The 25393-nt window shown below is 44.6% G+C and overlaps 8 protein-coding genes across 32 annotated transcripts in view; 2 read left to right on the top strand and 6 right to left on the bottom strand.

Annotated features, from left to right (window-relative positions):
- Positions 1–1274: 1274 nt before the first annotated feature.
- Positions 1275–1785, bottom strand: LOC108154231 (dolichol-phosphate mannosyltransferase subunit 3). The gene is made up of 2 exons (XM_017284458.2): positions 1554–1785; positions 1275–1491 (listed from the first exon to the last, which is right to left on the bottom strand). Exons 1-2 carry the CDS (start codon positions 1701–1703, stop codon positions 1357–1359), a joined length of 285 nt encoding a protein of 94 aa, XP_017139947.1. The 5' UTR covers positions 1704–1785; the 3' UTR covers positions 1275–1356.
- Positions 1786–1883: 98 nt separating this feature from the next.
- LOC108156527 (coiled-coil domain-containing protein 149) lies at positions 1884–5875 on the bottom strand. 3 transcript variants are annotated; one of them, XM_033388636.1, is made up of 8 exons: positions 4677–4769; positions 4281–4622; positions 4031–4191; positions 3381–3971; positions 3105–3212; positions 2944–3034; positions 2753–2891; positions 1884–2688 (listed from the first exon to the last, which is right to left on the bottom strand). In XM_033388636.1, the coding sequence occupies exons 2-8, from the start codon at positions 4336–4338 to the stop codon at positions 2094–2096; spliced, it is 1743 nt and encodes a 580-aa protein (XP_033244527.1). In that variant the 5' UTR covers positions 4339–4622; positions 4677–4769; the 3' UTR covers positions 1884–2093. The 3 variants fall into 3 exon arrangements, with proteins under 3 accessions (XP_033244527.1, XP_033244528.1, XP_033244526.1); XM_033388637.1 differs by having other exon boundaries at positions 4031–4187; XM_033388635.1 differs by lacking the exon at positions 4281–4622 and having other exon boundaries at positions 1969–2688; positions 4677–5875.
- Positions 5748–6856, bottom strand: LOC108153971 (copper homeostasis protein cutC homolog; the record flags this gene model as incomplete). The annotated part of the gene is made up of 1 exon (XM_017284067.1): positions 5748–6856. A coding segment is annotated over one exon (966 nt), but the record flags the coding sequence as incomplete, so codon positions are not given.
- Positions 6821–9054, top strand: LOC108156528 (programmed cell death protein 10). Its single transcript, XM_017288034.2, has 5 exons — positions 6821–7100; positions 7210–7387; positions 7517–7649; positions 7716–7880; positions 8309–9054. The coding sequence occupies exons 1-5, from the start codon at positions 7029–7031 to the stop codon at positions 8391–8393; spliced, it is 633 nt and encodes a 210-aa protein (XP_017143523.1). The 5' UTR covers positions 6821–7028; the 3' UTR covers positions 8394–9054.
- Positions 9055–9706: 652 nt separating this feature from the next.
- The window catches only part of LOC108157085, a 30610-nt gene continuing 14923 nt past the window's right edge, over positions 9707–25393 (top strand). For 9 of the 21 annotated variants that reach the window (XM_033388984.1, XM_033388972.1, XM_017288941.2 and 6 more), the window contains exons 1-8: positions 9707–10028; positions 16344–16509; positions 16576–16674; positions 16730–16960; positions 18535–18658; positions 18716–19140; positions 20972–21524; positions 21590–21701. In XM_033388984.1, coding sequence (XP_033244875.1) covers positions 9919–10028; positions 16344–16509; positions 16576–16674; positions 16730–16960; positions 18535–18658; positions 18716–19140; positions 20972–21524; positions 21590–21701 — 1820 coding nt within the window. In that variant the 5' untranslated portion in view covers positions 9707–9918. Of the gene's footprint in view, positions 10029–10075; positions 10180–14471; positions 14571–16343; positions 16510–16575; positions 16675–16729; positions 16961–18534; positions 18659–18715; positions 19141–20971; positions 21525–21589; positions 21702–25393 lie in introns of those variants that run through there. The other 12 variants (XM_033388985.1, XM_033388979.1, XM_017288947.2 and 9 more) reach the window with 5 other exon arrangements.
- LOC108157086 lies at positions 16990–18052 on the bottom strand. Its single transcript, XM_017288948.2, has one exon. The coding sequence runs from the start codon at positions 17908–17910 to the stop codon at positions 17149–17151; it is 762 nt and encodes a 253-aa protein (XP_017144437.1). The 5' UTR covers positions 17911–18052; the 3' UTR covers positions 16990–17148.
- On the bottom strand, positions 21716–24111 carry LOC108157087. Of its 3 annotated transcripts, none has more exons than XM_033388988.1 (2): positions 24017–24085; positions 21716–22277 (listed from the first exon to the last, which is right to left on the bottom strand). In XM_033388988.1, exons 1-2 carry the CDS (start codon positions 24068–24070, stop codon positions 21807–21809), a joined length of 525 nt encoding a protein of 174 aa, XP_033244879.1. In that variant the 5' UTR covers positions 24071–24085; the 3' UTR covers positions 21716–21806. The 3 variants fall into 3 exon arrangements, with proteins under 3 accessions (XP_033244879.1, XP_017144440.1, XP_033244878.1); XM_017288951.2 differs by lacking the exon at positions 24017–24085 and adding an exon at positions 22329–22394; XM_033388987.1 differs by lacking the exon at positions 21716–22277 and adding an exon at positions 23350–23965 and having other exon boundaries at positions 24017–24111.
- On the bottom strand, positions 24202–24940 carry LOC117187097. Its single transcript, XM_033388989.1, has 2 exons — positions 24867–24940; positions 24202–24807 (listed from the first exon to the last, which is right to left on the bottom strand). The coding sequence occupies exons 1-2, from the start codon at positions 24918–24920 to the stop codon at positions 24271–24273; spliced, it is 591 nt and encodes a 196-aa protein (XP_033244880.1). The 5' UTR covers positions 24921–24940; the 3' UTR covers positions 24202–24270.

Genomic DNA, 25393 nt, shown 5'->3' with positions numbered 1-25393 from the left:
GGGCAGGGTAAAACTATAAAAGGTAAGTCCACGTCGCGAGAGCTCTCCATGGGCCGTCCGCTCTGAGAGCTCTCAGCTTGGCTCTGGGTCGAGCCACGTTGCGACTGCATTTGAATGTACGTACATACATATGTACATCTGTGTGCAGACCGGTTCCCTTGGGAACTCTCTCAGCTCTCTTGTTGATACCGTCGCATCTATATACATACATATGTACGTTTGATTAGTGGCCCTACCTAAAACAGATATACCTCGGGACTGGTTAGCGGCTAGCGACTAGGATTAGTTAGAGATGGCATATAATTTGAATTGAATAAAAAAGATTAAACCTGCGGCGACAAAGCTAGCAGTCACTATTTTTAGAGACAGGGCCAGCTGTAGGTGCTATAAAACGAGGCGCCCTATGATAATAATACTCGCTTCGGTTTTTTTTGTTCTTCTGGGATGAACAAAATAAAGAAAACGTAACCAAATTAAATTAGTACGAGTGGTACGACTTAAATATAAACATAAATTTTGAAAAACTTCGCAACAGTTACTGAAATATTGGGAGTGACATCTACAGCACAGCTCAACTCAATAGGTTCAAAAATGTTCAAATATCAAAACCGCTATATCTTTTTAACCAACCTACCAACCTTGATGAAATAATTTATTTTTAATAATTTGTGGGTTTTTCAAAGAAAATGCCCTTTTATTTGATCTCAACTGAATAGGTTCAAGGCAATGATTTTAGTTTGTGCTGTACGATGTCAGTGGTTATTCCTATTTGAATTTAATTTTGTTGAGACTTGTCGCAAAAAGCAGTTGGATAGCCTTGGGTAGCCTTTAAAACAAATACCGCCCCTCGGAAATTTGGTGCTCCTGTTCAGCTGGGTATATGGGTGAAGTACTCAGTTGTCGTCGTCCTACAAATTTACCATGATCGAATCTCCCACCAATTAATAGCTCTTTGGGGACTCTGCGAATACTTATTGAAATTCTTTCCGGTACCTTTGCACTCCAGATCATGCGGCTCTCCATAAATGTACAATCAGCGTTGCGCCATGACGTGGTACGCTTCTTTACGGTTTTTCATTACGGATGGATGCAATATAAGGAAGATATTTTCTTCCAGCGTTATCTGTCACTCAGTCTCGTGGGTGTTCAGTATTTTCATTCCTCACAAACTGAATCTCCAAATGTTTTCAAACTTTTCCACCTGGGGAAATCAATCTCATGCGGCTGCAATGTTTTCCACGCACGCAAGAACCGCAAGAAAAAGCGGCACAAAGTACATTCATATACAACTTTTATAATTAATGGAATTACAAATTAACATGCACAAGGTTTCAGCGTAGTATGTTGCCCACTCCATCAGTCGCGAAACCGAAATCCCTTGGCAATCAAATCTTTGCGGGCCTCTAGAATCTCAGCCTGCAGTTCCTTTGCCGCCTCGGGGCAATCGTTGAAGGTAAATGTCCGGTACAGCACAGTCCACACGGAGTATAGCTAGGGTTATTGGACAAGATGGGAATTAACTATGATTTCTTCCATGAATTCCCTCCACTTACGCCAAAGAGCACCAGCAATAGCAGCGGCAGCAGCTGAATGTGCAGCAGATATTTGCTCGTAAACTGCGTTTGCACTGTGCCCAGCACTACAGAGAGGTAGGGCACTGCGAAGAGCGTTACGTAAAAAAGCCAGCGTTGAAGGTTCGTCATATTTGATTAAATTATTAAATGTTTATTATTTTTAATTCTGCGGTTCTTTACTAAGCGACAAAATATACGGTCTCACCCTCAGAAATATACCGAAATATACGGTCTCATTTTCTAAATATACCGTGAGGCACGAACTTAGCCCACTTAAGCCCTCTTTATTTAAACAGGATAACAACTTGATTTAAGCTGCGGAAAAAAATAGTATTAATAATCGTTGGGAAACGCAGATCCCAACATTCTCTTCCTTAAATACATATATTAATTGTAGGCGGGTATATTAATATATATATATTTAATAATAGAACGGCATCTTGTCAACATTTACGATATGGTTCTATTAAAGTCCTGTCTTGGGGAAAATATATAGAAATATGGGACTAGATTTTGCTACTAATGGATAATAGAGGCCACATTCTCTGCTCTTATAGTGACCAATGCCTCGTAATCGCGCAGGTCTAGCTCATGCAGTGCCTTCTGCACCAAGGTGGCCAAATGCGGTGGCAAGTCCTTAAGATCTTCCATTCGCTCTCGGGCCACAGCGCTGGAAATGCGCGGCGTACCATTGCTGCGGGTGCCAAAGCCACAGTTTCCGGAGTCTGTGGTGGCCGACGATGATTTATGGAAGTCCTCCCTCTGCACATCCACTTCGTAGACGGACGAGTCCACCGATTCGGCTGAAAGCGATGACATGCCATCGTCAGAATGCTGCAGCGTCTCGATCCCATTGCAGTCACTTGGTTTGTGCTTGTTGTGTTCCTCCGGTTCCGGAGTCAGAGTGCCGGCAGCATTATCTGGAGCACTGGACGGAATGCTGCTAATGTCGATGTCATCAACCATAGCGGCGCAGTAGCCATTGAGCAGGAGCTGCGAGGGTGCATAGCCGTAGTCGTCATCATCCTCCTGATCCGCATCAGCACTATCTGCATCCCCGGCCAGGAGTTGCTGCCAACGTTGCTCCAAGTCTGTCATTTTACCAGCGAGTATTCTGTGGAAAAATAGAGTTCATTGAATGGAATTCTCTTGAATAGTTATATCTGAGTATCTCTCACTTGTTGGTCTTCTTCTGATGCGTTAGAGCCAGATTCTTGTCGTTCAGGTTATCGAGTAATGCCAAGCACAAGGATTTCAGGTCATTTATGGTCTCCGTTTTCTGTGGCAAATCAATGCCGCTTTCTAGAATTGTCTTAACTGAAAATGAAAGCATTAAAGTGGAGGTAATAGGAAGGCTACAGAGGCTTACCCTGCCTGGGGCTCAATATGGTTTCATCGTTTGTGCTGGTGCCGCCGCCAAGTTTCACAATTCCTTTTTTGCGCTTCGTATCTAACATGGACTGAGGGGCAGGTTAAAGAGGGATTGGTTGTAGTACAGAGTCGATGAATTTACGTGATTTGTTTTGATACCTTATATTTGGAAATGCTCTGTTTGGTTAGATCCAGCTCGCCCTCCTGGATTTTAACACGTTCATGCAGGTACTTGTTCTCCAACAATACGCCATCAATATCGAGCAGCTGCAAAACATTATGAGTCTTAAGATTCGAAAATACCAAGATATTGCATCAGCCTTGGGCAGCTAAGTCGATCCCAGAATCTAAGAACAATATACAGTCCGAAAAACGTCGAACCACTTTTTGGCCATGCAAAAACTTGGTATTGCTTGAACCAAACAAAAACCTCACCTTGGGATGCGTTTTCTTGGCCCTGAGGGCCACAAATAGTTCGTGATTTAGGCGATGCGCCTTGCACTTGTACGCATCCCGCTCTGTAATCAGTTCCTCCTTTTCGTCAATGATCGCCTTGAAATCAAACGCAAGCTGCGCGTTTTTCTTCTTCAGATTCTCCAGATGGCAAATGAAGTTGGCCCGCTCCCGCCTCCATTGCAGCTCCTCTTTGTTGCGTGCCGCATTCTCGCTGGCCATGGCCTGCACCCGAGCTTTGTTGCTGGCCTCTGTCTCACGCAGCAGCTCCATGTCTCCTTGAATCTCGTTCAGCCGCTGCTTCAAGCCCTCCACTTCGGTGTTTAGCTTGAGGTTCTGCTCCCGGGTCTCGTGTAGCAGTGCAGCAAGACTCGAGTTCTGGCTGAGGGGGCCGCATCCGTTGCCGCCCACGGTCACGAGTTCGCTATTGTGTTTCAGGGCAGAGTAGCGCAGCTGCAGGGTCTCTGCCATCAGCTTATACTGATCCCGTTCCACGCGGAATTGCTCCAGCTCCAGCCGCAGTATCCTCAATGCCTCTACTTTGCTCTGCAGCTTACGATGAACGGCGGAGGTCTGCAAAAACACAGTAACACCTTTCACATATGTAAATTTTTAGGCAGGGGTCGTCTTACCTCAACGTTGTAAGTGTCCATATGGTCTCCGTAGGAGAGCTCGTATTGGCTGACTGCTCCTCCACTGGCGCTGGCCACATCCAAGTCCAACTCCAAGTCCATGCTGAATGTCTCCATAGGTTTTGCAAGTGTCTGACATTGACAATACAAGTCGAGGCTGTCTGGAATTACAGATATCACAATATCTTTGCTTCAGAGGGCTCCATTCTGGCCAAACACAAAGCCAAGAATGAAATGAATCAATTTTTACCTGCGCATGCGCTTAAAGCGTCAAAATGTATGCTACATATGCTGTTTAACGATAACATGTGCAGGAACAATCGGATCAGTTGATATTTGTTGCATTTATTTATTATTCATAAATATGATTCAAAATGTTTCTAGATGTACGGATTTTTATGTGTCAGACACACTTTCGAGAACGTGATTTTATTGAAATCGTTTTCGCGGCGGCGCGGCTGCTTGCAGCCAAACTGAAGGCTCCTCTGCCGTTGAATCAGAGCGCTCCTCACAAGATTACAAAGAATCTTCACATCCGAAACTGTCTCGCTTTTGATTTGCAAACTTTCAACGCTCTCCAAAATGTTTTCAACTGATGGGTCACAGTCTTAAGAGTCATTCAAGTTAAAGATTTCTATTTACATACCTCTTTCAATGAGCTTTTGATGGCGAACCAGATCCTCATCTCGGGAATACAACGACGCCGGAGCAGGAGCAGGAGCATCCAAGCCTCCCCTCTGTCGATTATCCAAGTCAATTTGGAATGATTTATACAGCGCTTGTCTGTCCCATGATACGTCAGTGGAACATCCGGCCGCCTTGGCTTCTTTTTTCGGCAAATAGCCCTCCGTCGTGGGCTTGCATTGGGTCCAGCATATTTCCTCAAATGTGGCCGCCTTGCAAGCCTCACGATGTGGGCTCCTTTTGATTGGAAAGCAAGACCGAGGCGCGCGCAAACGTTCCATTTCTTGATCAATAGAATTCATCCTTTTTCGCACGCCAAGGAGTTGCGCTGAAGCTCTTTGTTCACAGGCACCATTTTCCTGCCAGACAGATTTTCTAGTCACGCCAAGGAGTTGCGTTGAAGCTCTGTTTTCGCAGCAACCATTTTCGCTCAATACGGACTTTGTCCTCGGGCCAGGGAGTTGTTTGGAAGCTCTTCGCTCTAAGGCACCATTTTCGTTCAAGACAGGTTTTGTTTTTACACCCAGGAGTCGCGCTAGAGCTCTTTCTTCAGAGGAACCGTTTACGCCCCTTACAGATATTGTCCTCAGGAGTTGCTTTCCAGGTCCTTGTTCACAGGCACCATTTCCGTTGGGGACCACCTTGACCGCACGGTTTGGTTTGATTGATGGTTTGATGGTTGATTGGTCTGGTCTCCGTCTTTCTTCGATTAGCGACTTGAGAGTCTTCTCGTTGGCCCTCAGCTGGGCCACGACATTTTGATTGGTCCGCACTAGCCTCTTGATATTGTGAATCTGATCGCTAAGCTTGTTTCCATACATTTCGACCCTTTGCAACACATCCTGCATGCTGGCCACCTGTCGTCCAAAGTCCGTTTTAGTTTTTGTTGATGTGGTCTTCTTTTGTTTATGTCCACTCATGACTACGTCTTCGATGGTGGTGCTGGTCCGCAGGTTGGTCTAAAATTTACTAGGAAATTTCCCTTAATTTTTATATTGCTTTTGATTTGAATTTTAGAAAAAAGACTACCATACGAATTTCACAAACTGACAGCTGGGATCTCTATCAATTCTGAATTATATTGATGAACCTGATGCACAACATTTGTCAGTCTGGCGATAGAAAATTAACTTAAAGCTAGCCAACACCATGCACCATCCTCTTATGCTCCTATCCTCATCGACAACTCATGGCATTGGCTATGGTTACCATTTTGCGCACCACATTCGAGTTGGTGCCGTAGTAGGGGTCGATGTCCTGTTTGCCCATCGTCACATCACATTCCATGCGAGTGGTAGTGGGCGCCGTATAGTCCTCGCCGGCCGTGTCCATGGCAGAGGCGTGGAACTCGAGGCACCGACTGACTGTCAGGATCTCCTCTAGATTGGCCACCTTGATGCCCGCTCCAGGCATTATGATGATGTCCCTGTGATGTTTGGCGATCAACTGAGCGAGACAATCGGCTCCCTCGGCTGCCGATGGCCGGAAACCGCTGCTCAGGATACGCTTAAAGCCCAGCTCCCGCAGCAATTCGACATGCTCGTGCATACGCTTCTGGTCGGTGAGATCAAAGGCCCGGTGAAAGGTCACGGGCAAGCCACCAGATTGCTGCATCACTTGCCGGCACTTGTTGGCGTCGATGGTGCGATCTGTGTTGAGCGCGCCAAAAACAAAGCCGTCGGCGCCATGCTCCCGCAGCAGGGCCATGTCCGTGAGAATGGCCTGCATTTCCTCCTCGCTGTACAGGAAGTCTGTGCCACGTCGGGGTCGCAGCATGCAAAATATGGGCAGCGTAAACGAGTCCTTCAGCGTTTTCAGCGTACCCACGGTGGGTGTGAGGCCGCCCTCGCCCAGTGCCGAGCACAGCTCTATGCGCGAGGCACCTCCAACCTCGGCGGCAAATGCTGAACCAATCGAGTCCACGCAAACTTCCAGTTTTATGTCATGTCCTGACATTTTTTGTTTATAAACAAATATTTTGTTGTAGGCGTACAGCGGTGGGCCAACCAGCCGATGCCGATCAGCTGTTTCTGACCGCACATCTCTAGGAGCACGAGTGCAATCGATATAACGAGTGACCGATATACCAGCTCGAGTGCATTGTTGGCAACACTGTGCCCATTTTGTTGTGAACAATTTTTGTTAATTTTTTAATTTAATTTGTGCAAGTCGTGCGAGTGCAGAGTGCGTGGCCCAGATAGCGGAACCATTAATCAAAAGTGCAGCATGCGCCAGTCGACATAGGAAGTACCATCAACGCAACGCAATAGGTTGCAGCCAGATCGGACGTTGGCAATAGACGAAGTACATAGAAATGACCATGGGCGAGCGTGAGCCAACTTCGTCTCTCGTTCTGCCCGTTATACTGCGGCCTATTTTCTCACAGGTATGAAAACCCAAACGGCCAAACAACGCCATGCCAGTTAGTGGAAACTGGGGGGCGGATTGCCAGATTTACGGATGTTGCATAAACGTGTATTTAACTTCATTTTCAGCTGGAGCGACGCGATGTTGGCGCAGCTCAATCTCTGCGCTCGGCCATACTTAAATCGGAGCAGAACAATCCGGGGTTTTGCTACGACCTCGTTGCGACGATCGTGCGACGTGCTGATCTAAATGTCAACCTGAATGAGGCCGTCTTGCGATTGCAGGGCAACATTACAGAAGCAGACCGTAAGTCGAACAATGCAAACAATTGAATGCACTTGCATACACCAATACCATACCCATACCTATGCGCCTGTGCTTGTGCATTCACCTTTTGTGTTTGTTCTCACGTTTATATTTATATATTTATCGCAGTTAATGAATACCGCTTGACACGCACCGAGGAGCCCTTCCAGGAGCTGAACCGCAAGTCAGTGGCCCTCAAGGTGATCCTCAGTCGCATACCCGACGAGATTAACGATAGGAAGACCTTTCTGGAGACCATTAAGTGAGTACCTACTCGTATCTATCTATCGTCACGCTGTTTAATTGTGAATCATGCATCTGCTTGCAGGGAAATCGCCAGCGCCATAAAGAAATTGCTCGATGTGGTCAACGAGATCGGCTCGTTCATACCGGGCGTTACGGGCAAGCAGGCTGTGGAGCAGCGGAAGAAAGAGTTTGTCAAATATTCCAAGAAGTTCAGCACAACGCTGAAGGAATACTTCAAAGAAGGACAGTAAGTGTTGTGACAAAGACACTTTGTCTATTTATCGTTTCTGTAAGGGGCTGCGAGCGAATTTTACCCGCCTGTCTGATAGCCAGCCGGTTTCTTTAATCGTCTCATATCTGGTTTCTTATCGTTTCGGGCCAACCGTAAGAATGATGTCATGCCATAGGCGTTCCGGGTTTATGTTTATCAGCTGTTGGAATGGAATGGAGTAACTCTTCTACGAGTGGGGTGGGGGTGGGGCATTTGCTTTAAATTGCAAATCGAACTGTAATGGTTTCGATTAGGCACTAATGCTAACCGGCCTTGAAGTAATTGGCCTGTCCCCTGTCGTTACTGGTGACCTTTTCCGGACCCTGACCAGATAATCGATTCAGAATAGTGAAGTATGAATACTACCGTACTAATCAACCATCAATGTTTTCTTCTATTTCCAGACCGAATGCAGTATTCATAAGTGCACTTTTTCTAATACGGCAAACGAATCAAATAATGCTGACAGTTAAGAGCAAATGCGAGTAGAAAATTAAATGTTTGAATTATGACAAACCTTAGTGGCATTTTAAATTTATGTTTAAATAACCATTTAACTACACCCACACACACACAAATCAAATAAAATCGAGAAAGAGATAAGCGCATAAGAAATGCAAGCACACAAATATTACACACACTCCTTCGCCCCAAAAAGAGCCCGAAACAAAAGCAGTCCGAGTTAAATGTTAAAACGAAAATCTGTTGCAACTATCTAGTTAAGCCTAATCCTAATGTACACCATATATATATGTATGTATATGGATATGTAACCACTAATCGGAGACTAAACCCAATGCTAAAAAATGCTAAGGCGCCAAGCATTGATTGTAATTTATGATTGACAAAGAGAAACTATTTGATGGAGAGGACGACTGTGTGCATGTGTTGTTTATATTTCTCGTTTACAATTTATTGTAAATAATTCATTCTTTTTCTGTTAACAAGAACAACTGCAGCCGTTTGTTTGCTTTTGTTTAGGAAAAGCGCCTACGAATAAATTTAAAATTAGTGAAAAATGAGAGCGACACAGGAAATGTATGTAGACCAGAGAAGAAGACGATGAATAACCCTTGAATTTTTAACTGTTTTTAATTGTTAGAGTTTGAAATTGAACAACTATACATAATAATAATCATTTACTTGATGATATGTTTGATTTGAAAATGCGGTAGCGAAAGACAGTAGAGTAGGTGGCCGAGAGGCAAACTATCAACAGGATAATGAACGAAAATTATTTTATTTAAAAAATGTTATACAAAAACGAAAAGAAACAAATAAAACAAAAACTCATAATGTAGAAATAACAAAAACAAAAACGACAAATAAATGTATTTATATTCCAAGAGGAAACTTTATGTTTCATATTACTACGGGTCAAAGATCGTTGCACACAAAAGGATGGAGCTGAAAAATAGATCATCTGTACATGGATAGTGGTTTATAGTTTTTGATGTATGGTGCTTACTCTAGAAGGTTTTTTATTTAGTTTAATTTGGGTTTTGTGGGATTATCTTTAATATTTTAGACTACTTTTTGACCTATCCGTTTGTAAGAAATTGTAAGAAATTACTTTCTTTTGTGCGTAAAAAATGACTACCCCTACACTAGGAATCTTTTGTGTTAGCTGCGGCTGTTAGCCTTAACAGTGGCAGAGCGTTAACAGTTTCAACCCCAAAAGGGGAGAGACAGAGAGAGCGCCAACGCCAAAGTGCGGAGAAAATTGCCCATTTTTCAGTGTCATTTGACAGAAAAATCGATTTGCCGTGCACACTGGGCCACTCCGGGCAGGCAGTCGGGCAGAAATCAGAGTACAAACCAGCCGAGCAGCGCGACCGAGATGACCCACTTTTCGGTTTTCGCACCAACTGCTATCCGAAAAAATTGTGCTTCTAAATGGAATTAAATTGAATTTTTTTTGTGAAAAGCAGTTGTTAACTAAACTCGCGCCTAATATATGTAGCTTAGTTTCGATATTATGTACAACTCGTAGCCGTAGCCTAGTGTAAACTCTATGCATTTATGTGAATTCGCCAGAGGAAACGTGGAAGAGGAAACTTGGCATAGGCGACCTGAAAAAGCACCAGCAGTGAGCAAGAAGAAGCACCAGAAGCAGCAAAAAAGGTTCGCATCCCGTACAAAGTCCCGTTTCGTTTCGTTTCGTTTTCCCCCATCCATATCCAGTCCAGTGATAAATCCGATACAAAAAGTGTAACAATTTTCCCCATACGAGAGGAGAGCCACCGTACTGGGCGACTACTGGACACCTCGAACGGTGGGTACGGAAAGAAAAAAAAAATTAATAAAAAAAAAGTCATGAAGCGTGCTCACGGAAAATTTTGCTCTACACCAAATGTTTTTCCCCAACAGCGAGCGCTAGGCAGCAGCCGCCTGCTGCTGCGTGAAAATTTTCATTGGGCCCCATAAAAACGCAAAAAAAAAGAAAGTTCGCGAGTGACAAAAGAGTTTTTCCTAAATGAAAATGAAAAGTAAAGTGAGAAAAGTGCAATACAAAACTCGCAGGACCTCTCGCAGAAGGGGAAGTGTGAAAAAGGGGCCGCAGTGAAAAGTAAAAGTGTAAGAGGAGCTTATCGATGAGGGGAAAAAGCAACCCATCGAACATACATACACGCGGACACATGCATGCACATGTGTATGTACACGTACGAGCATGCAGATATGCAAATGAGAGTAATCGAAACGTTGAATGAAAATGAAATTCGCATAAAAAACTGCTAAGCGTACTGTAAAGTGCATAAACGAAGGCACTCTAATTGGTTAATAAATCAAATCAACTGCATTTGGGCGCGAATACTAACACAATCACACCCATTATACTACACTCGCACATAAAGCACTTTAGAGCGAGAGGTAAGTAGGTAAAGCAGTATGTAAATGGCCCCTGAAACTGAAACTGGAGCACAGGGAGGAGAAGCAGGGGCTCTGCAGGGCCCAGGAGATGTAGGAAGACCAGAGGCAGGGTAGCACGAAGAGCAGAAGCAGAGGCAGAAGAAGAGCGGTGTGCTTACCGTTTGGCGTTCGTGTGTCAGCGCGTGTGTAGGTGTAAACATTGTACATACATATTCATACTACTATAACAGTGGCAGCACCAACAACAGCACAGCTCTCCGGCTGCCATCTCTCTCCCACGCTTCTCTCCGACTCCCTCGCACTGCTCAATGACATTTACTTTTGATTGAATTCCGTTGACGTTTAATTTTGCCCACGTCTTTTTTGTTGTTTCCCACGCATTTTGTTTGTATTTATGGCGTGCCTAACCTTATGCTCTACTCCTTCTGCAATGATCGGAAGTCACGCGCCGAACGACAGGAATAACAAAATCAATCAATAGCAGCTTAGTTATAGGGTCTTGTTAAATGATGCGAGTCCTCTGGAGTCCTTAACCATGTGGATTCTAACTATCCCATATACATACATTTGTTGTTATAAGATCCTATGATAATACCCGCCGTATGATTTAGCAGATCAGCAGACCCGCCCTAGATTTGGCCTTCGCTTCTGCTGGCATCTCAAAAAAAAAACCTATTTAATTTCGTATACGTATTTTCTTCGCCAAGGATTAATCGTTGGCTTTGGCCAATTTTGACATATGGCCATCATTCAATAATTCATGCGCTGTTCGGCTTCGGCGACCCTGGTTGAGTGGCCTCATGAGATTTCCGCCGGCTCTAGCCCCCACTTTCCCCCATAGCTGCGCTATGGTTTTGTCTCCATGAATGGCTCTCGCACGACAACATTTTTACGACTATGGCTGTGAGTGGGTATATAGTTTGTTATAAATAGGCAGGATAGTTTTTTTCCGCCTTGGTGCTCTTGTTCCGTTTCGGCATGGGGCCCGCTTTTCCTTGGCGGCTCTGCGATTGAGGTCAAATCATGAGAAGGATAATGAACTTTTCTCACATCTCAAAACGTAATTGCTTGACTTTAAAAAGTTTCCGTTGTTTTTGTCTTATTTTGAAAAGTTTCACTCTGAAGACTTTCTTTGAAGGTTCTGTTCTCCATTCCATGGTTGTACGTATATTTATGCATGTAATAGTTCTGGTAATAGTTTCTGTAATTGTTGGTATTAGAGGTACTTACTCGTTAAGTGTTTTCGACAATGCGAAGAATTTAATTTAATTGAGCACGCTTCAAGCAGCGGGAAAAACTTTGAAAAAACTCTACGCAAACGTAATTTTGGGAAATGTTCAATAAGTACAAATTATCTGCCAAATGTTTGCGTTGCTGGGAAATTCGTGGAGCAATTTGTCAAGGTAAAGGCTACCGATGCGATGCCAGCTGCAAGTTAATTGCATTTCTTGCGAAACTTGTCTGTCAACACCAACACATAACCCGAAGGTAGAGCAAGTGCCACTTTTCAGTAAATGAATTTTGGGGTGGCAGAACAAAAACCGAAAAACAAAGAAGCCAGAACGACCTAGAGTCGGCTATAGGGATACCCAGCTGCAGAGCTATCGGTCCGAGCTATCATTTTCCGATTCCGAGGAAGTTGTGTCTGAATACTAGTCTTACTCAATTTCCCCCACTACAGATCGACATCTGTATGTCGCAAGTTTGGAACAAACTTAATCTTTATGAGTGTATCTCTAATGCTCTCCGATATCCAGGTTTTATGTACCATCCGATAAGGAATATGCAAGGCTGAATGAATTATTTATGGTTTAAGGAACTCTCTAGTTTTCCAGCTTGTTGCATAAATCTGCCCAGGTACCAATATACCCCTGATGTGCACTATCAGTGCCGTGCAGAAAAACCAAGGAAACTTTTTAAATTAGTTTGCAGTAGTTTGTGGCCAACGAAAGTTGGCAGGACCTGTTCCACTCGCTCGCTCCCCCTCCCTCTCCCTCTGCCTTTGCCTCTTCCTCTGCCATTCCATTAAAAACTTATCAAATATTGTTTTAATTACGAGTATTTACACCATTTCTTGCTGCTGCTCTGACAAATGCATATAGAAACGAGCATTCGCCGGAAATGAAGATATTGAGGTATCCTCCGACTGCTGCAGAATGAATGGGAATTTTCCATTTCATTTACTCCGCTGGCCTGGCCACACAACGGCGGCCAAAATGTGGGTTAATAGAGTGTAAGGCTGCGCTGGGGCATGCCGCAACCTAGTTTCGGTTTCGGGAATGGGAGCGTGGAAGCGTGGGCCCCGGAGAGGCTAATCTGCACTTTAAGAACTCATTAAAATTTCAAGCTTGTGGCCGACATTGATGGCTCAACTATGCGGAAACGGAGCTCTCGGGCTGGGGCTCTCTCTATCCATCTGTCTCGTGGCCAGCGGGGTCTTCAGCTGTTGGCTAAATGTTTAATTGTTTGTTAGCCAGTAGGCTTCAATTCCAAAATGGTGGCTGCTGACAAACAAGTCGGATATTACGTAGGCTACCCTACACTGAAAGAAATACTACATAATTTAAATTTGTTCATTAAAATGTGGTAACTTTTTAACCATGTCTGAATGAAATGAAATGTCTGAAGCTAAAATATTTGACATATTAGAATCGATTATTACATATATTTCTTCCAGTGTAACTTTATAAGTGTATGGGTAATATGTGAGCGAGTGTTGGTGTGTGTGCTTGTACTCTAGGGAGATAAATGGTGCCAAGCACTGCTGCTTCACTGCTACAGACCCAACTATATGTACCATACCATACCATCGCCCTCCTCCTGCGGCAAGTGTGAGTCGCTTAAAATAGTCACCGACAGGCACGGCACAAAACAGATACTCTGGCGATATGGGATGGGGGGTGGGTATGGAGCTGTGGGCTGGTTGCTCTTCCTGTTTTTCTTTGGGTTTAAAGGCAAACAAGGAAATGACAGCGGCCCGATAGCAATCTGCTACTGCTGGACAAAGTAAAGACCAATAAAAATAAAGAACATACACCCACATTTTCACAAAGGCCTTTGTGAACAAGAGGCAACAGCCATTGTGAAATTCATGCCATGATGTCTTCCATCATAATTAAAGCAGAAGAGAAGACTTTGTACCCTTGAAGAATGATCTTCCTGTAAGAGATAGTCATCCGTTTTAGTCACCCGGTTTCTTCTTCAGAAGAAAACCAAGATTTCCAAAAGGAACAGGGATATGGCTATGGTTCTTCAATCATCTGTTGAAAGTATTAACACCCTCTTCAAGGATATAGCATACAAGTCTGGTGGTCCAAACTTTTAAAATGAGTCTAACAGCAGCACTTTACATTGTGTTATTTACATGCTGTAAATGTTGCGCTGTTAAGCGTTAACAGCCTAGCGCACATGCGCAGGTGCGGGCTCTCCGAAGGGACATTTACTCACGCACTCTCTCTCCCTCGAGCCATATAACCGACTCTCTCACACAACTCCAGACGGTTGTCTCTGTCGCCCATTCGAGCAGCGCGAGCTTAACAGCAGCGGCCGCAGTAACAGTGCCAGTAACAGCAACAAAAAGAAAAGCCATCCCCCTGCATAACAGCAACTAGTGGCCGGCTGTGCGAATGTGGAACCTGGTTGCGCCTCGCTGAGGGCATTTCCATCCGAGTCGGGCTGCGCTGAGGTCGAAGTGAAGTGGGTATTTATTTGGTGCATGTGTAATATGCAGAGGGAAATGTCAGCAGAGATTGCGGAGGAGGAAACAGCAGCGGCAGGAGCAGGAGCAGGCAATTAGTAAGTGACAGTGATTGCTGGCTGATTTGCCAGTTAATGAGTTGATGACAGTGATTGTGATTACCAATGGGGGCAGCGCAACAAGAAATAATACGAGTATTACATGTGGGTGCCACAAAGGCGCCAGGCAGCCAGCCAACCAGCCAGAAGGACGGCGTGCCGCTGCAGTGGACAGGTGGTTTTGGTTGGTTCCCTTTGATGTTCGCACCGGAAGGGGCGTAAGTATTGCAAAATGGCAAAAGGCTTCCGTTTTCCATCGGCTGAATGCTGTCATGCTCGCCCACCGTGCAACAGGGCGGGGCAGCAGCACCACACGCTGGAGATAAAGGCATCAGGCATCAGCCAGCAGAGGATAAACGTTGTCATAGCTTTTAAATGTCACACCGCCCATACAGCTATCGCTACCCATAAACACGGCAATTGACAGCCCACTCCGCGCCCAACCAAAGTATATCTGTGTATCTGTGTAGGAGTGCGTGTGGGTGTGTGCGTGTGCACAGGATTGGATGTGGATGCACCTGAGCTACGCCCTAGCTACGATATATTAATAAATCTTAAATCCGTGCAGCAATTAAAAGCTCTTTCTACACCTACACCTACACCTACACTTAACCGTACGGCAACGCGTGCGGCGGCCATATCCTAAATAATTGGATTAAGGTTTCCATTACGGCAAACTTTACTGCACTTTTCGTTCACTAAAAGCCCACGTGCCAAAGCCGCAGAGGAAACCTTTCATCTGGCCAATTAAATTAATACTTAAGCTTCGTTCTTTTTTTCGCATCCTGACTGCAATATCCTTACCTTAAAGACTCAAAATTCCATTGCCAGACGAAAGTGCACTATTCTTTATATGGCGAACCATTAATTTTTCCGCGTTAAACAAACATTTCTCATCTACACTTTCACATCCTTCCTATTCTTATAGCCTTTCCGCCGTCTAGACCATCTGGCGCCCTGGTCTTTCCTCGTTTACACTGAAGAAAAAGGATATTCCGTGAGGGGAAAATTATCTCACTTGACTATTTGATGCCCCAAACTATTATTAATTATTGAAATCATTAAGAAATTGGTATAGACGCTGCTATTCGACCTGTGGATATTCAGATACTGTGTCTTTTTTCTTAGTGTACATTTATCTAGAATGGTTTATGAGTAATGTTTGGCTTGACTCATCCTGGGACTGGCTGAGAGAGTTAGATATGGGGTTTTGATAAAGAGAGGAAGAGAGTCCCCTTAAAGCCAAAATTTTTTACATTTGATGAAGCATTACAATGGAAATTTCTCTCGCAAATGAATCCTAGGGCCCAGCGTCTCTGAGAGATTTCACAGCTGCCTGTGAGGGGGCGGTTGGATGGATATCCAAATGAGCAATCTCTCAACAAGTCTGTGGAGTGCGATGAGTGGCTGTACTGGCAACGCCTCCTCCGAGCCTGTGCGTGGCTATAATACACAACAATAAATCCCGGTCAGCTAGGCAATTAACCTTAAGGTCAAAGTTCACACCCTCAGCAATGACCCACACACACGTGCGTGGTGGCGCCTATTGAAAGCCGCCGAAGCACCAGCAGCTGACCTATTTCCACACGACCACGACGTGCATATAAATAAGTAAAATATCCAATGCAAAGGATATCAAAGACAACAACAAAATACTACTATTTATATGAGCTAAATGGAGTCAAGTCGCAGTCGAGACCCCCGCCGACTGGCTTTTATTTATCGATGATTGAGAGAGAGTCTAATCCTCCATTGTTTTCCTTTGCATTTCAGTCGTCATAGGGGCAGCCACAGCATGCCGTACGAGTCGATGCACCACCATCAGTCGGCGGCCGCTGCCGTGGCCGCTGGCACCGCTCCCAACGGAATGCTGGACTCCCTCAGCCTCCAGCTGCGGGACTCGGAAATGCGACGCACAGAGATTGAACGGGCGCATCAGGTAGGGGGATCCCATCATCTACAACCAAAAAAGCTCCTTGTACTAGTCCATTTGTGTATTCCCCAGGAAACCCTGGCACAAATTCGCAATCTAAGCGGAAGCGCTCGTCCCGATGCCGAGGCGGTTGAGAACCTACAGTCGAGAGCCCGTGAACTGGAAAAGAAGGTATGTCTCAGATTGCTCTATGGACCACTATGTGAATGATTAACTGTTTCTTTAGGTTTCGCTGGAAAACGTGCACTGCGAGGAGCTGCAAATCGAACTGTCGGCCGCCTTGAAGGCCAAGGCAGCGCGTTCGGGCCAATCCTCCCACATGGGCAGTGGCGCTACGGGGTCCGGCGGTGGACTCATTCCAACATCGGCTAGCAGTTCCACCGTCACATGGGCACCGACAATCAGTCACCAGGACCAAGGCTCGGAGATTGATATCATAATGGCAAAGATTGAGCAGGTAATGGGCAGTCAGAAACAGCCAGGAAATTGATTTGGCTAAGGGTTCCCTCCCATTACTGATACTGTAAGGGAACCCAACCTTAGATCTTCATTTTATTCATCGCATGGGTGTGGGTGTGGGTGTGGGTGTGGCTACGAAGAGAGAAACATCTGGTAGGGTTTTCGTGTAGGATCAGCGGAGATGGTTTACTCATACTCGCTGCTTGAAAACGACTCATCGGAATCGTTATCCTTGCTCAGAGCCTCTTCTATGAAGCGATTGACTTCGACCTGGCTGACCACCGAGCAGCCTGATAGAGAATCGCTGTCGTCGACGTCCTGGGACAGACACGACATGAAGCTAATCATACTAGACGCATCCGGAGTCCAGTCGTTCAGATCAAACTGCGTGGCGATCTCGTTGGTCTCGTGGGGTCCCTTGGGGAATCCGCCGTCATTGTTGATCTGCAGCTGGCAGCGCATCATCTCGTTCTCTCCAAAGAGGCGGCGAATAAGCTCCTGGTTTTGCTCGGTCTCCTGATCCTCCATATGGCCGATGTCTTTCATCACATCAAACATGCGATCGATGCGCTCGTCCTGCCCATTGACAATCTCCTGGAGACTCGCCATGTATTTCTCACGGAGGTTGTAGCTGTCCAAGAGAATGTCGCCCTGACAGTGCTCCTTGTACTTGGCCACGATCGTCTGAACGCCGGCAATGTACTCCTCCACTGTGGCCTTCAGTTCCAGGTTCTCGCGCAGCTCTACCGCCTCCTCGTCCTTATCCGCCAGATGCTTGATGAGCTGCTCGTGGCGGTAGTTACAAGATCTTGAAATTTCCGAGTCGACTACGTGGGCATCCAGCAATAGCCCATCGATCTGGAAGATCAGTTGGCCAAAGCTATCGGACAGCTCGCTGGCCGCCTTCAGGAGATCACTCATAGATGCTGAATCCTCGGTATCGCTCATTGCTACGTAGAACTCCAGTTGATTTATTGCTAACGTTGAATTTCGAATTCTTTTCTCTGTTACTTCTTTGTTTTCCTAGTTCCCAGTTTTAAATACTGTTCCGCCAGTCATCCAAGGGTAACAATGTAAGGTCCTACTTTGATCCGAAAATATTGGAAAAGGAAAGTAGGAAAGGGCCTACTTAGACTTGAAAATGCATAAGCGAAAGCGCTCTGTAGTAGGGTCAGGACAGGCACGTACCAATAGTGCCATCTCTAGTATCTCAGCTTCGCTAAGGGTCTAGCTCATGATGCACTTAGTTATAAGGTGACGTCTTCCGCTGTGGTGAGGACCATCCACGCTCTCTTGACTCTCACAAGCGCTAGAAAAACATAGAAAACGTTTTACGTTCTGCACGCTTACAAGCAAACTGACAACCGGACGGTCCTCGAAAGAGAGAAGATTTGCTGACGACATCACCTTATGACTCAATTCATCTTGGTCTAGCTTGCACTGCCTGCGAGCAGCGGAATGAGTTCTAGCGATCAATGAGAATGAAGAGACCCGAATAGAAGTTGCTCTTTGTTGCTTTGGGTTTCTTTTATTTACAACTAATTATTATCTTGTTTACATTGCGTAATTCAGGATAATCGTGTGCTGGCCGAGCTGGAGCAGCCTCGCACCTCGGCCAGCGCCAGCATGTCAGCATTGCCGCCCAGTTCCATGTTGAGCACGGTAAATAGCGAATTTAGAACCATATCAAAGAGTGGTAAGTGCCGTCCCTTAATACGCTTTTCTATGAATTAAACATAAATTTCTTTTGCAGAACTCGAAGAAGAACTGAATCGTTATAAAAGGGCCGTATTAGGCGGCACCTCGAGCGGCTGCGTCTCGGCTTTATCCTCCGGCTATTCGAGTCTGCCGCACTCCCTGGCCTCCACGCTGCCCAATGGTGCCAGCACCAGTTTGAGCGGCGCCAGCGTTGGCTCGCAGAGCGTGGCCGCCGCCGTTGGAGCTGGAGCTGGGAGTAGTGGCCTCCAATCCATATCGGCCCTGGTGCCCAACTCAATCAGCGGCATATCCTCGAGTCTAAGCAGCCATGCCATACAATCACTGAACGCGGCCGCCTACGGCGGCATTGGCCAGAGCTCCGTAGAGAAGCTGCTGAGCGGTACTAGTGGCATCACTGGCATCCCACCATTGCCGGTAAATATTCACACGATGAAGGCTATGCCAACGGCATTAAGTCAGGTAAACCAACTATTTTCAATCGCAATGCATCTAACTACAACAACAACCAGTACAACAGCTGCAATTTCCAATAGTATTTGTAAACGTTCTCGTAATCCCGAACCGATCAAATATGCTTTGAAGCTTTTTGGCATCGCCACGGCATTGGTTCATTTTTGGCTTGCAAAATATCTAGAGCATCACCGAATCATAAGATAATACTTATTAATTCTTTGTACCCATAGCGATCATAACTTAACTGCTTTCATTCGTTCGTTTTTTGATCCGATGATCGTTCATCGTCGATGAGGCTTGGCTCGGCTCCTGCAGCTTCCGACCGACAAATGACGTCTGTGTCTCAGTGTAAATCTCACAAATTGAGTTTGGTTGTAGTTGCATTAGTGATGAAAATATACATACATCCACACACAGCCACACACACCACCCACTACGACATAAACAGCCACAAAAACAACACACACACATAGAGCCTAAGACATTCACTAGATTTTTAATCAATTCATACATACATACATATATCCAATTCCATGTTAAAATTGATTGCTAACTCCATTTAGTCATTAGCTCTTGTTGACCTTTGCACCTAACGCTTTTGCTGGCATGCTAGAAATGCATCTCATCCACACACTCATGTAAAGATTATTATAAACTATACTAAACATATGTGAAGTATGTCAGGAAAGTGTTATCAAGATATGTAATACCAAACACAGTGTAAATTGTAAAATTTCTTTGGGTGGTGTTTGAAAGGGGCTCCAGGCTCTCTTCAAAGCCACCCGCGGCTCTCTCGTATGAGTTATGAGATAGCTAACGACTAAGATGTTACCATGTGCCACCTGTCAGCTCATAATATATCGTATGATTCGATTCATTAAACAGACTTGCTTTAGTTGGTTCTCTATAGCTTAAAGCACTTCCCTAACATACTGCTGCACATACACCTGCATCACATAACATTTCCGACTCCTCTTAGTTCCCATAAATCGACACATATTGTACATACATATATAGTAAACGATACACATGCATATCTGTACAAAACATAAAAAACCTAACTAAGAATTTCATTTGAAAGCTTCCCGTTCGTTGTTGATAAACGTTTTTTGATGATGTTAATGATGATGATGATGATGATGACGATGATTGGATGCTTACCATTCCATACCCGTACATACAATATATATTGCTTGGAAACGGCTTCAGTTCATAGCAGAAACTAATCGTACTCGTACTCGTACTAACCCATTTCATGACCCACATCAGATCAGATCAGTGTATTATCCATACCCAACCAATCCATCGTATTTATGATACGTTTGTCTCTCTCCAGCCGAATAAACGTGTACTCTCTGTGATCTTTCTTTTCCCATTTTATGTGCTTTCTTTCTCTCTCTCTCTCTCTTGTTTCTTGTCTTCCCTCTGCTCTCTTTCTCACTCTCTCCTCTCGACGTGTTCTTCCACTCGTGTGTGATATATTCCATGTGCTTTGACTCTGATAAATCTGCGGTTCGATCGCATACCGTCAAACGCCAATCAATTCGTTCTGCAATCAATCTATATGTATGTCTGCATCTGTATCTATGTATATCTCTCTATGTGTGTGCGTGTACATACAACCAAACCCGTTTCGTGTCTGAATATCCTTATAACTAACGCCCCAACCTGTAAAATAACCCAAAAACAACAACCAATACAAACCCAAAAAACTCACAAAAACCAAAAATCGCATTGTAAATTCGAAACACCCGAAACAAAATCCAAAATTGCAAAACACACCTGCAATCGACACTGAATTGATATTGAAACTGAATCTGAAATCTGAATCGAGTAGCGCGGAACAATACAACTGTACAATTTACAGAGCACAACCATGCCCCTCCTGTCACTCAACTCGCATAACCTGCCGCCCGCTGGCTCGAGCAGCTACTCCGGTCTGGGGCTGGGTGGCAGCGGTGGCGCCGCCGGCTCCTCGCTGACGCATCCCACCCTGGGCAACATCAGCATGCTCGATACCAGCGCCCTGCTGGGCGCGGCCGGACTTGGTCTGGGCGCCGGGCCAAGCGGCAGTGGCATCACGGGCGCCACATCGCTGTATGGCCTGAGTGCCGGAGCCGCCGGAGGATTGGGCAGCTCGTATGGTCCACCGTTTCTAGATGTGGCCTCGAGCGCCTCGTATCCGTTCACGTCGGCTGCCCTGCGTCAGGCCTCCAAGATGAAGATGCTGGATGAGATCGAGATACCACTGACCCGGTACGGCAACCGGAGCTCACCCTGCTCGCCAATACCGCCCAGCAATTGGGGTCTGGACGAATTCGCAGATGGCCTGAGCCTCTGCATGATGCACAATCGGGGTGGCCTGGCGCTGGGTGCCCTGGATCTCGACAGTAAGCACAGTCGTCACATAACCCTATAGGAAGGACCATATCTATAAACATTATTCTATTAACAGCTCGAAATCATGGCTTGAATGGAGCCAGCGAACCGCAAGTGGATATGCTGGATATTCCTGGAAAGGGCCGCTGCTGCGTGTTCATAGCCCGTTTTCCGTACGATCCACCCGAGTAAGTCCTTCAAATTTGCATAGTTATTTGTATATACTTTATATAACCTTTCATGTAGTATGTATATACTTTATAGAACCTTTCACTGGCTAGGAGAGCCCTTGTTTAAGATGTCGAATTGTTGGGAAAGAAACAGGCATCGACAATTTCGAAAACACTTGAGACTTCGAAAAATTTCTTGAACGATTCCTTTACGCATTGCACCGCATTTTCGTGTTCACCACTGCTAATTTCTTCCTGGAATCTTTTCATGACTGCAACTAGATCCAGGATCTGTATTGCAACTCCTTTGACACAAGAGATACCACCAATAACTGCATTTAAGACCAAGCCCGCACAGGCGAAAACAACCTGACCGGCTATGGTCACAAGCTTTTCCAAGGCGGACAGAATTTTATACTCCAAATCTGCGAGTCCTATGCTACAATCCACCACTTCTCGAGTTAATGCTGGCGCTTTCTTGACGAGTTTGTCCAGCCACGATATAAAGCACATCAGATTCCTTGGGTCCAATAATCTTAGGGCGATTGCAAAGGTTGACATATTCGCGGAACTTATTATTTCATCCTCTGCCAACTGCAAGGGATCGGCGATTAGCCAAGATCTTTCTAGTTAAAGGCTTTTTACCGATAAAAGAGGGAACAAGCACAGCGCAACGGCCATCACAAGATGGGTCTTCATGGTGAAATGACATTTAAGCCATAAATGAAAGAGTCTTCAGCTCGCAGAAAGACATACATACCCAAATTGATTTGCCTCGGAACATCTGCACATTAATCTACCATAGTGAAACGATTTCTTACACTTATGTATGTATATTTACTTTATGCATTCTTTTAATGACAGCTTCTCATCAGGTAGCCTCGAATGCATTATTTAGTCAAATAAAGATATTAATTTTTTGTAAAATGGCCGATCAGTAGGAGGCTGGGTAGTTGTAACAGGTTTAGTAGTTGTTGTTGTAACCGGAAGGGAACAGCTATCGATGACTTCGTAAACACTTGAAGCTTCGAAATATTTCGTAAAAGCCGTGTTCGCGCACCCGGATTGAGTGTTTGGTTCACTGTTAACATCGCTGTTGAACTTTTTCAATGATCCAATCAAAGAGTATGCCTTTTGGGCAAATGCTTTCACACAAGATGTTCCACCGACGATTGCATCCACGATTACACCCTTACAGGATTCAAAAATAGGCTTGATTCCTGCGACAAGGTCTTTGAAGGCGGGCACTGCGCCCATCGCTTTTCCACCATATTTTTTGCCACATTTTATCAACTCAAAAGTTATACTTCCTGAATTCTTGACAAGTCTGGACATCCAGTATAGGTAACACTTCATTTTGGTAACATCCGTCAATTTTTTTAAAATTTCAAAGCTTGACATGTTTGCGGAGCTTATTTTTTCGCCATTATCTGCCAACTGCAAGGGATCGGGGATTAGCTAATATCTTTCTAGTTAGGGGCTTTTTACCGATAAAAGAGGGAACCAGCACAGCGCAACGGCCAGCACAAGATGGGTCTTCATGGTGAACTGACATTTAAGCCCCAAATCAAAAAGAGTCTACTACCCGCAGGGCGACAGACATACCCAAATTGATTTGCTTCGGAACATCTGCACATTAATCTACCATAGTGAAACGATTTCTTAAACTTATGTATGTATATTTACTTTATGCATTCTTTTAATGACAGCTTCTCATCAGGTAGCCTCGAATGCATTATTTAGTCAAATAAAGATATTATTTTTTTGTAGAATGGCCGATCAGTAGGAGGCTGGGTAGTTGTAACAGGTTTAGTAGTTGTTGTTGTAACCGGAAGGGAACAGCTATCGATGACTTCGTAAACACTTGAAGCTTCGAAATATTTCTTAAAAGCAGTGTTCACGCAGCCGGATTCATTGTTTGGTTCACTGCTCCTCTCCTTGTTGAACTTAGTCAATGATCCCACCAAAGAGAATGCCGCTTCTGCAAATGCTTTCACACAAGATGCTCCACCGACGATTGCATCCACGATTACACCCTTACAGGATTCAAAAATAGGCTTGATTACTGCGACAAGGTCTTTGAAGGCGGTCACTACGCGAATTGCTTTTCCGCCATATTGTTTGCCACATTTTAACAACTCAAAAACTATACTTCCTGAATTCTTGACAAGTCTGGACATCCAATATAGGTAACACTTCATTTTGGTAACATCCGTCAATTTTTTTAAAATTTCAAAGCTTGACATGTTTGCGGAGCTTATTTTTTCGCCATTATCTGCCAACTGCAAGGGATCGGGGATTAGCTAAGATCTTTCTAGTTAAGGACTCTTTACCGATAAAAGAGGGAACCAGCACAGCGCAATGGCCAGCACAAGATGGGTCTTCATGGTGAACTGACATTTAAGCCCCAAATCAAAAAGAGTCTACTACCCGCAGGGCGGCAGACATACCCAAATTGATTTGCTTCGGAACCTCTGCACATAAATCTACCATATAGATACGATTTCTTACACTTATGTATGTATATTTACTTTATGCATTCTTTTAATGACAGCTCTCATCAGGTAGCCTCGAATGCATTGTTTAGTCAAATAAAAGGTAATATTTTTTTGTAGAATGGCCGATCAGTAGGTTTGGAAGTCACATCAGCTTTAGTATTTGTTGTATTACCCGGATATATACAGCTATCGATGACTTCGTAAACACTGGAAGCTTCAAAATATTCTTTAAGCGCCTTCTTCGCGCACGCGGTTTTACTTTGTGGTTCACTGTTAACCTCGTCGTGGAACTTTTTCAATGCTCTAAACAAAGAGAAAGAATTTAGGGTAAATGCTTTCAAACAAGCTGCTCCACCGACGACTTTATCCACGATTATACCCGTACAGGCCTCAAAAATGCGCCTGATTACTGCGACAAGCTCTTTGAAGGCGGCCACTACGCGCATTGCTTTGTCGCCAAATTGTTTGACACATTTTGTCAGCTCAGAAACTATATTTCCTGAATTCTTGACAAGTCTGGACATCCAATATAGGTAGCACTTCATTTTGGTAACATCCGTCAATTTTTTAATAAATGTATAGCTCGACATGTTTGCCGAGCTTATTTGTTTGCCATTATCTGCCATCTGTACGGGATCGGGGATTAGCTAAGATCTGTAAACAGACTTTAAAGGCATCCTTTTACCGATTTGGTGGCGCAAAAGCAAAGCACAGCGACTAGACCAAGATAGAACTTCATGGTGAACTGGTATTAAAGCCATAAATGAAACCATTTTGGAACAGTACCCGAACTGATTTCTATTGCGAAAACCTGCAAATTGATTCGCTTTATTCCAGTTCAAAAAACTTCATCAGTTAGGTCTTATTTATTAATTATAATTTAATTAAATGAAACATCTTGTATAATAGCTGTATAGGATGTTTGGGAATTTCATTAATTGGATCAGTTTCAGAAGTGCTGTGTGTGGAAGCTGAGAAGCATTCTTTAAACGATTCTTTCGAGGATTTGGTTATACTTAATGGTTCAGTGTTGATCCCTCTGAGGAATTTTTTCAGCGCTATAATAAAAGATTATTATATAATCGTACAGGCCTGAACAATGAGCCGTTCTGGACTCCTGTCGCTTTTGCGCCAAAATCTTTGGTACAACCGACCAAATCAAGAGTCAATGTTACCGAATTCTGGACAAGCCCGGCCACCCAATATAAGAAA

Source organism: Drosophila miranda, chromosome 2, assembly GCF_003369915.1.
Source record: "Drosophila miranda strain MSH22 chromosome 2, D.miranda_PacBio2.1, whole genome shotgun sequence".
Lineage (NCBI taxonomy): Eukaryota > Metazoa > Arthropoda > Insecta > Diptera > Drosophilidae > Drosophila > Drosophila miranda.
The sequence above is the reverse complement of the archived record's forward strand: the minus strand, read 5'-3'. Positions and strand labels throughout refer to the sequence as shown.

Coding starts and splice junctions, on each gene's coding strand:
- LOC108154231 (XM_017284458.2), bottom strand. CDS start 1,703: ATGACGAACCTTCAACGCTGGCTTTTTTACGTAACGCTCTTCGCAGTG. Junction 1,492..1,553: donor TATTGCTGGTGCTCTTTGGC/GTAAGTGGAGGG, acceptor CAATAACCCTAG/CTATACTCCGTGTGGACTGT.
- LOC108156527 (XM_033388635.1), bottom strand. CDS start 5,634: ATGAGTGGACATAAACAAAAGAAGACCACATCAACAAAAACTAAAACG. Junction 3,972..4,030: donor TGGACACTTACAACGTTGAG/GTAAGACGACCC, acceptor GTGTTTTTGCAG/ACCTCCGCCGTTCATCGTAA. Junction 2,892..2,943: donor CATATTGAGCCCCAGGCAGG/GTAAGCCTCTGT, acceptor TTTCATTTTCAG/TTAAGACAATTCTAGAAAGC.
- LOC108156528 (XM_017288034.2), top strand. CDS start 7,029: ATGACCATGGGCGAGCGTGAGCCAACTTCGTCTCTCGTTCTGCCCGTT. Junction 7,388..7,516: donor CAACATTACAGAAGCAGACC/GTAAGTCGAACA, acceptor TATTTATCGCAG/TTAATGAATACCGCTTGACA. Junction 7,650..7,715: donor ACCTTTCTGGAGACCATTAA/GTGAGTACCTAC, acceptor ATCTGCTTGCAG/GGAAATCGCCAGCGCCATAA.
- LOC108157086 (XM_017288948.2), bottom strand. CDS start 17,910: ATGAGCGATACCGAGGATTCAGCATCTATGAGTGATCTCCTGAAGGCG.
- LOC108157087 (XM_033388987.1), bottom strand. CDS start 24,070: ATGAAGACCCATCTTGTGCTGGCCATTGCGCTGTGCTGGTTCCCTCTT. Junction 23,966..24,016: donor GCTGGTTCCCTCTTTTATCG/GTAAAGAGTCCT, acceptor GATCCCTTGCAG/TTGGCAGATAATGGCGAAAA.
- LOC117187097 (XM_033388989.1), bottom strand. CDS start 24,920: ATGAAGTTCTATCTTGGTCTAGTCGCTGTGCTTTGCTTTTGCGCCACC. Junction 24,808..24,866: donor GCTTTTGCGCCACCAAATCG/GTAAAAGGATGC, acceptor GATCCCGTACAG/ATGGCAGATAATGGCAAACA.